The sequence below is a fragment of the Triticum urartu genome, chromosome 2 (assembly GCF_003073215.2).
Source record: "Triticum urartu cultivar G1812 chromosome 2, Tu2.1, whole genome shotgun sequence".
In the NCBI taxonomy this organism is placed as follows: domain Eukaryota; kingdom Viridiplantae; phylum Streptophyta; class Magnoliopsida; order Poales; family Poaceae; genus Triticum; species Triticum urartu.
The window spans coordinates 126,660,340-126,671,549 of NC_053023.1; the positions used below are offsets into that span (position 1 = coordinate 126,660,340).

General features: G+C 44.3%; 1 protein-coding gene and 1 long non-coding RNA gene across 2 annotated transcripts; both read left to right on the top strand.

Annotated features, from left to right (window-relative positions):
- On the top strand, positions 1-1,476 carry LOC125536313 (SPX domain-containing protein 6-like). The gene is made up of 2 exons (XM_048699507.1): positions 1-679; positions 780-1,476. The coding sequence occupies exons 1-2, from the start codon at positions 479-481 to the stop codon at positions 1,281-1,283; spliced, it is 705 nt and encodes a 234-aa protein (XP_048555464.1). The 5' UTR covers positions 1-478; the 3' UTR covers positions 1,284-1,476.
- Positions 1,477-6,196: 4,720 nt separating this feature from the next.
- LOC125541260 lies at positions 6,197-7,105 on the top strand. Its single transcript, XR_007297474.1, has 3 exons — positions 6,197-6,551; positions 6,626-6,717; positions 6,797-7,105. It is a non-coding gene; the product is annotated as an uncharacterized LOC125541260 (long non-coding RNA).
- Positions 7,106-11,210: the final 4,105 nt, after the last annotated feature.

The following is an 11,210-nucleotide window of genomic DNA, read 5'->3' on the forward strand; positions in this document are numbered from 1 at the left end:
AATTCAAATTCAATCAAAGTATTATGAAATCGTTTTTTTAGGGTAAAAAATTGATTGTACAAAATTTAACTCTTGAGAGACAAACGAGGTACAAAGTGATATTAAATTTTAAGCTAGTGAGCAGACAGAAGGTTCTCAGCCACCGGGTGCCCATAGCGCGGCCTCACGCACACCGCCCCACGCCTCACGCCCCTTGCCACGCTTAGCATATGCCGGTAAATATTCCAAGAACGTCCCCGTCCTCTTCCTCCCCAACCGCTTACCTCACTAACCACGTACGTACGGTAGCCGCGCCTATATTACCAGCACTCGTCGCCGCTTCACCCCTCATTAATCCATCAACACCACCGCTTGCCCCCCTTCATGTTGTTGCATTGCCCTCGGGGAGACGAGGTCATTAGTTGATCACCAGCAGTCGATCGGTTGGGGATCAATCGAGCAGAAGGCAGTCGGTGATCTCTTGATTGATTTGGACGCCATGAAATTCGGAAAGTGGCTCAAGCGGCAGATCGAGCAGAGCCTCCCGGCGTGGAAGGACGAGTTCCTGAGCTACAACGAGCTCAAGCCCGTCATCGGCGCCGTCTCGCCGGCCGAGTTCGTCGCCCGCCTCGACGTTGAGATCGAGAAGATCAACGCCTTCTTCATCGAGCAGGAGGAGTTCTTCATCATCACACACCGGGTACGTATATGCGCTGATCACTGTCCAGACCCGATGGCTTCGCTTGCCCTGCGAATTTCTCTGACGGTCTGTGCGTTCTTGGTGGTGTGTGTGCGAGCAGGAGTTGCAGGGGGCGATCAGGAGCGCGCTGGAGAGGAAGCCGGCGGTGCCGGCGTCGGCGCACGAGGCGGAGATCGCGGCGATCCGGAGGGAGATCGTCAACTTCCACGGCGAGATGGTGCTGCTGCTCAACTACAGCAGCGTCAACTACATCGGCCTGGCCAAGATCCTCAAGAAGTACGACAAGCGCACGGGCGCCGGGATCCGGCTCGCCGTGATCGAGACCGTGCTGGTGCAGCCCTTCTTCACGGCGGAGGCGGTGTCCCTGATGGTGAGGGAGTGCGAGGCCATGATGGAGGCGGTGTTCCCCACGGCGCCCGGCGAGGGGCAGGCGGCGGCGCGGCGGGACCGCGAGGCCCTGGTCGCCGCGGAGCAGAGGATCTTCCGCAACACCGTGTCGGCGCTCCTGGCCATGCAGGACGTGCGCAGCGGCAGCTCCACGCGCGGCCGCCACTCGCTGCCGCCGCTCAACCTGCCGGACTCGGACTGGCTCCGCTCCTTCTAGCCGCCGCCCCCCATTCCCCGTCCAATGGCCCCCGCCGGCCTCTTCTTGGTGGTCTCCCCAGCCACCACAGCCACAGCCCACAGATATGTAATTGGCTATCTGTAGTTTCTAACTTCTTTTTTGTCTCCTTTTCTTTTTACCACATGCTGGTGTAAGAATTAAGATGGTAACAAGATGTGAGCATACAAATTCATACTCCTGTGCATTATGCTCCTAAATCTTTGTCGGGACACTGACCGAGCGTCAAATCTAGTTGAGTTTCTGCTTAAATATGGTTGAGTGCGTCGTAGAAAATTAAATCTAATTCAAACTGCCATGATGCCCAAGAAAAATTATGGTTCTAATTTTCTAAGAAACAAACTAGCAATTCTTTCAGCTCCTGGCTCCTGATGAGTCCAGAGGCCAAGGCAAAACGTCCAACAGAAATTGATCGTTCCCCAACGGTTATACTGTTTCAGAATTTTCAGACCAATCGCGAGTTAATCCATTAGTCTGAGGCTGATAATGCTATGTGACTGGATCAAGCAAATCGACACCGAGGGCATATGTTTAGAGAAACAATTCCGTCAGACTCGAGCTACGCAAGATGATTCCTTCGCCGGAACGAATATACCTTTGATATTGTAGCGAAGCGGCCAAAAGACCGCATCAAAAGCGACGAAGATAAACTATTTATTGTCAATGTGCACAGCCTACGGTTTTGGTTGGAGATTCAGCAGCTTGCTGTCATAAAATTGTTGCAGCGAGTAAGAGCAGGTTTCATAGTCCGCGCCGTTCTCTTTGTTTTTATCGATTCTTTCTTCCTCTCATGTTGGAAGATGAGAGGTATATTCTTGCTCCAGGATCGATGGTAGGTAGTAGGTGCAAAGGAAGATGGACTGAATTTGCAAGGCAATTCCGAATTTCTAAATATTCCTCCAAAATGCTAAAACTCGAACAATGAGATAGCAAGCCGAGTCTGTTCGTAAATCTTAAGATAATATGCCGGCTCAAACTCCCGAAGGTGCTCACAGGGATAGGATGTGCGTATGTGTTCATAGTATGAGTGTATGCGCGTGTGTACGAGCGCTTGCATCTGTACTGTGTTTAAAAAATAAGGGCCATGCATTTTAGAATGCGCGGCCACCTCTGGTGGTGCATGACAAATCAAATTGATTCCTGCATAAGAAGGAAGAAGCATGTCCAGAAAGTATTCAACCGAAAAAAGCCGCATCCGGTGCAGCCGTGGTAATCAGCTCAAGCTGTTAGAACCCTGATTTTTATTTTTCTTGTGTGTGTGGGAAGAACCCTGATGTTCTTCATGCTGCTTCATTACCGAGCTAGTCACTTGATTGAGATTTGGTTAAGTCTTAGTCGACTGAGATGTAAACACACCTTAGTACAAAACATGAATGAGTAATTTTTTAGCATGAAGAAGCTGCATTGCTCAACAAATCAACAGCGAGCGAGCAAATCATTCATTCAGTTGTAGCCTCGTGGCTCCTGATGGGCCAAGAGGCCAGGGCAAAAACGTTGGACGTTGATAGCTGGTGTGACATGATCTGCTCAAACGGCCATGCTGTTTTCAGAATCTTGAGATCACACGAGTCAACCACCATTCAGTCAGAAGTCCAAAATCTCCATCGCGAAGATGATAAGACCTCATGGCGGGGTGATAATGAAAACAGCTCGACGCGCAGGGTTTATGTGATTAGAGAAATATTTCTGTCAAACTCGAACCACGCAAGCGCAAGATGATTCCTTCGACGAAACGAATATGCCGTAATAATGTCGCGAACTAGCCACAAGGCGACATCAATAGTCGTTAACAGTATCTGTTTTCAAGATTGCCCTACTACTAAGAACCTAAGACTATTATACGAGGCTTTGCCGGTTTTCATTACAAAATGGTTGCGATTAGTAAGAAGAGGTTACAATAATAATACAATAATACATCAATATTCCTCACGCACAGCACGCATCTGGCATCTCCTCTGTTCCCCTCGTTGGAAGATGAGAGGAATATCCTTGTTCTAGATTGATGGCACATGATGATGAAGTGAAGTAAAGCCCACGTATTTGCCGAAGGACGAACACAGGATATCCCTCGGAAATGCCAAAACTCCAACAAGGAGAACGCCAAGTTGCATCTACATACAGGTCCACATACATTTGAAAGGGACGCAGAGAGTTGATGGATGGCAGTTTTATACGAGGAAAACTGTCGGTGAGAGTGAGACGGCGCCAGGCACAGCAGGCCCCGGCGATTAGTCTTTGCTTATTACTACTCCCTAGACGATGACAGCAGATGCATCGCACAATGCCACCTCCGTTTTTGAATTTGTTTCTCTAGAGAAGGGATTAAAATGGTGGCGCCACCACATACGAAGCAGATTTTGGTGAAAATTAGTCATAAACTGGAGATTTTTAAAGAATACAGTTCTGACATGACTTTCCGAGATACCTGAAATTTTGGAAATTTGCCCCAATCCAAAATTTTAAACTTGAAAAGGGGACGCAAAACATGCCAACATCTGTGGAAAGTGATGGAGATAATGGGTTCTTCCCCGCAAAAGAGAGAGAGAGAGAGAGAGAGAGAGAGAGAGAGAGAGAGAGATAATGGGTTCTTACATCACTGGACAAGCATCCCGACCCAGCAAAAACCGGGCATAAGTAAAGAAAAATGGAAAGAAAAATATAAGCAGTTCCTAGAGCTTGCATTGGTTAATTTGGATTTCTAACCTAGACAGTTCTTTGTGTTCTTTTCCTCTATTTTCTCTATGCCATTGTAGCACACTTGACTATTATTTTACCGATAATTACCGTAGAACAATTGTTCTACTGTCCAGGGCTTAAAAAGGGACCCTAGTAGATAGCGACCATTCACTGTGGGGCATGGCAATTGCGAACAGTTTTTATGTTAGATTCTTGGAAAAATTCTTATTTTGTTCGTGAATACGCACGAAGCGTATCATTGCATTGATGGAGGGTAGAAAATACAAAAGTGGCGATCCCCGTTATGCGTACGCTAGAAGGCGCATACGAGGGCGCGCTCGAGCAGTAGAGGAGGGGTTGCTCAGCCCCTTACAGTTTGGTTGTCAAGTTACATGAATGATTGTGTTAAGCCCTCTAGCATCGGTTTCCGCCCGGTACGAGTTTCCTTCTAGATGGTTGTTTGCACCAGTTGGGTATGCAATGTTGGGAAACGTATTAGAAAAAAAAATCGTCCTACGACCAGCCAGAAACACTATGAAGATGCAATAATGGTTTAGATAGAATCGTTACGAACTCCCGAGTTGCAACGAAAGAAGACAAGTCGGAGTAGTTCGTACTTGAAGTCCCTCGAACCATTCATGAACAGAAGACCGAGGAGGCTCCAAAACTTGTGTCTACAAGAGCCAAATCCTCATTGGTATCAGAGCAAGGTTGATTTGAAGTTGCGATTGCCCCGGGGTGGTGATCGTACTTGCGCCTCGAGGTAGGCGATATAGTCGCTAGGTGATGCAGCGACGAGGAGGATCGGGCGATCGTCGTTCGGCGGAGCGAGGAGGGAGACGGCGGGCTGCCGTTGGCAAGACGGTGGAAGATTATTGTTGATGGGAGCGGTGGTGCCGAGGTGCAGTGCCGGAAAGTCATCAAGATCGTCGTTCGCGGGAGTTAGAGTCAAGGAGTCGTGCGGGTTAGCACGGTCGGTCGATTGTCGTCGTGTCAGCGTCGTCTTGTCCAAGTGTTCGTCTCTGTGAGGAGGCGTTGTCTATGTGTCTCGACGAGAGAATCAAGTTCAACTATATGGCGGCGGTAAACCAGTGAAGGTGAGTTTTTTCAATGAGAAAGAAAAGCAATAAAGAGAAAAAAGAAAAGCAATAAAGAGAGAAAAAATAAGGGCACGATATGCGCCTTTGGCTATCAGTTTTTTATGCACGTGTGTTCATCGTGTCTTGATGTGATCAATGTTGAGGGCAAAAGAATATATATGTTGGAGGGAGGGGGTATAAACCAAAAATTCATTCTTACCATTCTGTTATTTTGTAAATTCAGTAAGCAAAGATGCAAACCGAGAAAGACACCTCAAAACAGGAAACCGAAAATTCAGTTGACCCTTTTCGGTTTGGTAATCGGTTTATACTGTATTTGCGAAATGTGTCACCAAATTAGTTTTGTGGCTAGCTTTTTTTGGGCCGCGCTCTATATAGACTAGCTATCCACCTCCTTGTACGTGGCTAGGCGAGGTGGGACTAAAAATGTGCCAACGAACTAGATTAAATCTCCAATTCAAGTGCCCCGATGTCTTGCTGCCAGCCGAGACCAAAGGAACCCTCGCTGAAGGGGCAGTCAGAGATGGCCGGCCCATATGCACGGGATGCCACAACTGTGTTTTTTTTTACATTTTCTTTCTTCCGTTTTTGCTTTATTTTTTTTATTTTTCTGTATACATATATATCCTGAATATAAATATTACAAAAAAGTCTATAAAAACATTTGAAAAATGTTGATCAAGTATTTGAAAAATGTTAAGGGCGTATAGAGAAAATATTTATCACGTATACAAAAAACAAAGTGTATCATTTTTATCATATATTAAAAAATGTAAATCAAGGCATTTAAAAAATTGTTGAATAAGTATTTGAAAAATGTTAAATGTGTATAAAACAAATGTTGATCATGTATTAAAAAATGATGAAAAAATTGATCATGTATATAAAAATGTTAATTAAGCATTTGAAAAATATTGAACATATATTTGAAAAATATTAATCAAATATTTAAAAATATATTAAATGTGTACAGTAAAAATGTTGACCATGTTTTAAAAACTGATGACAAAAGTTGATCATGTATATAGAAATATTAATCAAGCATTTAAAAAATGAAATATGTATGTGGCACGCCACATCTTTTTGTCAAAACTGACTCCTTGGCCCTTCGATCCCGATCGAATCGTAACGCTCGTCCTCTGTTTTTTCTCAGTGTTGATTGGATCCCTCCTCTCCTTCCTCATCCCACATCGCAGGTGCGTCCGTTCTCGACGGCCGTTTCCGCCGGCTATGCATGCCACCGGCTGCCGTCGACGTGCACCTCCGACCGCCTCCCGTACCGGATCTACAGCTGTGCCGCCGGATCTCCGCCTCCCCCGCTGCCCCACGAGCTCCTGCTCCACGAGGCGCCAACGTTCTGGAGGAGTACGCCGTGAGGGCCGAGGCGGGCGCCGAGGACGCTGGCGGTGGCGCCCAGCCGGCCTCGTCGTCTGGCGCCATGTTTGATGGGATCCTTGGGGCTCGCCTCGAGCTGGTGTGCTTTTACAGGTGTTGTCCAGGGTTCTCATGCTTCTCCACATTCTTACTTATTGTTTTGTATTTCTTCAGGAATTGGAGCGTGTGGTAGTTTTAGCTGGATAATACTCTGAGTGGTGTGCAAGCTCAATGGGAACATCCAACAAGAAGCCATCACTTAATCTGTACGTACATTGATGTGTGCACAGTGCGAACCGGGTGTAAACTCTCTGGATTTTGACGATGATGACGATAAGTTGGCAGGTTCGTTCAGGTAGGAGATGAGAAGATGTTCAGGCCCGTGAAGTTGCAGAGACTTGGGTGAAAGTTTAGGACGATGGAGGAGACGCGTCGAGTCCTATATGTGTGCAGGCATACCGAGCTGAGATTGACCATGCTGTCGGATTGGGCCAGAAAATAGGCAAGATTGTTATCATATTACTTTCATTTTTACAAATGCACCTACAAAACACAACGAGTTAATTTTTTTTAAGCATCGTATGCTTACTTATGAAGACTTTTTGACTTGAAAAACAAGTTATTGCAATTATGCCCTACGGTAATTTCTACCTAAATAGCATGACAATATATATATATATATATATATATATATATATATATATATATGGTAAGCATGATAATTTACATCCAGAACACTGCGATAACTTTTTGATCTGGAAAAAAGTTGTTTAAATATACCCAGTAATTTTTAAATAGCATGGTTTTTAAAGCAATACAGACCTGATAACTTACATCCAAAACACCACGTTAACAGTTGACGCAGTTTTTTTTCAAATATACCCCGATAATTTTTCTGTAAATAACATGATAATATAAGTATTGCATAACCGATAACTTATATACGAACACCATAATAACTTTAAGACCGTAGTAACTTACATAAAAACTCCTGGTAACTTATGTAAAAATAGTACGGTAATATACAAACTGCATACCCCAGGTAAATTATGTGAAAATAGCACGGTAATACCTGATAACTTTCGTACAAACACCATGATATCTTTAATCAAGTGAAATTTTTTGTTGAAAAACAATCTCTCGGTAACTTATGTGAAAATAGCACGGTAATATACAAACCACATACCTGATAACTTACGTACAAACACTGCGGTAACTATGACGAAGAGGAAAAAATTGTTGAAAACATACCTTCGGGGAACTTATGTGAATAACACGATAATATACGAATCGCATACCCGATAACTTACGCAGAAACACCACGATAAGTTTGGCCAAGGAGGAGAAAAATTAGTGAAAAACATACTCCAATAACTGAAGTGAAAATAGCACCGTAATATACAAACCACATACCTGATAACTTACGTACGAACACCGCGGTAACTATGACCAAGAAGAAAAAATTGTTGAAAACATACCTTCGAGTAACTTATGTGAATAGCACGGTAATATACAAACCGCATACCCGATAACTTACGCAGAAACACCACGATAAGTTTGGCCAAGGAGGAGAAAAATTAGTGAAAAACATACCCCAATAACTTAAGTGAAAATAGCACGGTAATATACAAACCACATACCCGATAACTAACGTACGAACACCGCGGTAACTATGACCAAGAGGGAAAAATTGTTGAAAACATGCCCCGGGGTAACTTATGTGAATAGCAAGGTAATATACGAACCACATACCCGATAACTTACGAAGAAACACCACGATAAGTTTGAACAAGGAGGAAAAAAATTAGTGAAAAATATACCCCAATAACTTAAGTGAAAATAGCACGGTAAACTTGACCAAAGCGGGGGGGGGGGGGACACGCAGCGAGGGGGGGGGGGGGGGGGGGGGGGGAGTGGTTGAAAAGCATACCCCGATAATTTATGTGAAAATAGTACGGTAATATATGAACCGTATACCCGATAACTTACATATAAACACCATGGTAACTTTAACCAAGGGGAGAAAAAAATGTTGAAAACATACCCACGGTAACTTATGTGAAAATAGCACGGTAATATACGAACACATACTCGATAACTTAGATATGAATACCTTGGTAAATTTCACCAAGGAAGGGAAAAGGTTGTTGAAAAATACCTCCCCCGATAAATTCTATGTAAATAGTATGGTAATATACAGGCTCCATACCTGATAATTTAAGTACAAACACCGCGGCAACATTTTTTATGCCGGGGGGGGGGGGGTGTCGGTGTCAAAACCGACGGATCTTGGAAAGGGGTTCCTAAACCGTGGAGTTTAGATTGATGGGTAACAGGGAACATAGAGACAGTGTTTACCCAGCTACGGACCCTCTCAAAGAGGTTCTACGTTCTGTTTGATTGTATTGATGTCTTGTATGTCAGTTACAGAGTTGATCTACCACGAGATCGGATGAACTAAACCCTTAGTGGGTATGGTGATGATGGTTCTCCTCCTTTCTATGGCTCAACCCTCTGGTTTATATAGACATCAGGGGGATCTAGGTGGTCACTACCAGGGAATAAACATGCCGGTTTCGCCAACCAGACATGGATGATATGCCAAGTCTTCAGAGGTTCCCTTCCGGAGCACAGGTCACATGTAGTTCGGCCTTCCTTCGATGCATCAAGAGCGGCCCATCAGTCCGGCCCATGAGAGATAGGCCGGCAGCCCGAGGACCCCTTAGTCCGAGACACCCTCAGGGGGTGTTGTTGAAAAATATTCTTTGGTAACTTCTGCGTAAATAACATGGTAATATATGAACCTCATACCTAATAACTTAAATACAAACACCACGGTAACATTTCACCACGGGGAAAAGGTTGTGTAAAAACATACTCCGGCAATTTCTATGTAAATAATATAGTAATATACATCCTTCATTCATGATAATTTACGTGCAAATACTGTGGTAATTTGCATTTTAAAAGGAGAGAAGGGGGTTCTCATGTTTGTGAATCGATGTGAAAACATGCAGAAGAAAACATGAAACTAGGGCGCGTAGTCCTAAAATCCAGACAAGTGAGACTACCAGTTTAGATTTTTAGTTACTGATAGTTGACCTTTTTTTGTTTAATCTCGTTTCAGGAAGATGCAACTAGCGTGTAGATTGTGGGTAATAAGTAAAGTTGGCTAGCTCAACTAGATGTTATCATAACATTTAGTATGGAGGGTGGGTCTTCGGTCCCTCTATCCCATTTTTCTGTCCATTGTTGAACTTGCCAGCCCAAAAAATTGGGAGGAGCCCGGGATCGAAGGGAGGGATTCGTTCGAGACATGGTGGGATCAAAGGGAGGGGGTCGTTCGATACTTTTGCAATCTGTCACACGGTTGACAGTTATCACAGTCCTTTAAAAAATGTTGGACCAATATTTGAAAAATGTTAAATGGGTATAAAAATGTTGACCATGTATTAAAAAATAATGAAATTTCATCATATATATGTAAATGTTAATCAAGCATTTGAAAAAAATAACAAGTATTTGAAAAATGTTAATCAAGCATTTGGAAAAAGTCTACATAGAAAAAATGTTGACCATGTATTAAAAAATGTTAATCTTTTATTTAAAAAATGTTAATCAAGCATTTAAAAAATATTATAATGTATAGAAAATAATGTTGACCATGCATTCGAAGACTGTTAATCAAGGGTTGAAAAAATACAAAAAAATATATACAAAAAAATTATTGACCATGTATTCAAAAAATATTAAACTTGTGTTTGAAAAATGTTAAATGTGTATTAGAAAAAATTTAGAGTATTAGAAAACAAAGAAAAATTGAGGGGGGACAAAAGAAAAATAGATGAAAAAGGGGAAAGAAACAAGACAAAACTGAAGAAAAATGAAGAAAAAGGAAAGAAAAGAAAAAAGACATTGAAAACCGATAGAGAAACAAAGAAAACCGGAGCAAAACGAAGAGAAAAGAGAAGAAAAAAAAGAACCGTGAAAAGAAATAAATAAAACCAAAGAAAAAGAAAGAAAATAATGAAAAATGGAGAAACGAGCGAAGCAAAACCATGAAAAAACAAAGAAAAACTAAAAACATAAAACCCTATGGAAAACCAGCTCTAGTCTCCTTAACTAGATCGCGCCCTACATAATCCCACGAACATGACACTAGCGCAGTGGTTAGCAGCGATACGTATCATCATTGGGATCTGGAATATAGTCACCGCGCTCACATAGAGGTCTCGTCGCTTGGTCTACACATTCCGGCGCACGTGTGGGGGGCGCAACTTCTGTGCGTACCACTCCGGTGCAGGCGTCCACCTCCTGATGGCCTCGCAGGTCTCGTTGAGCGCCTCCTCCTCGTCGTCGTCGTCCGAGGCTCCGCCCTCCCTGGCCGGGTCTCTGCGCCCCGCCCAGGTGCCCCCTCTGCCCCGGCCGCCCCTTCACTCCATCATCGTCGGCCCTGAGGTCCTGGGCACGACGTTCGACCCCATCATCCAAGGGGCGGCAGGGGGAGGCCCCTCGCGCCGGGCGGCTCCTCCGGCCGCCGCGGTGTGGCAAACCAAGACCGGCCACCGTCGCCCTCGAAGCCCGGGATCCCCTGTCCGGCCTCCTGCTCCACGCCGTCGGCTTTCTCCTACGCTTCCCACCTCCAGGCCACCCAGGACCCGAATCCCAGCGGCCCTCCATGGCCTCTGCTACAACTGTGGAGACGACCGCCATATCTCGCGTGATTGCACGAACGAGACGGTGTGTGTCCGTTGTAGCC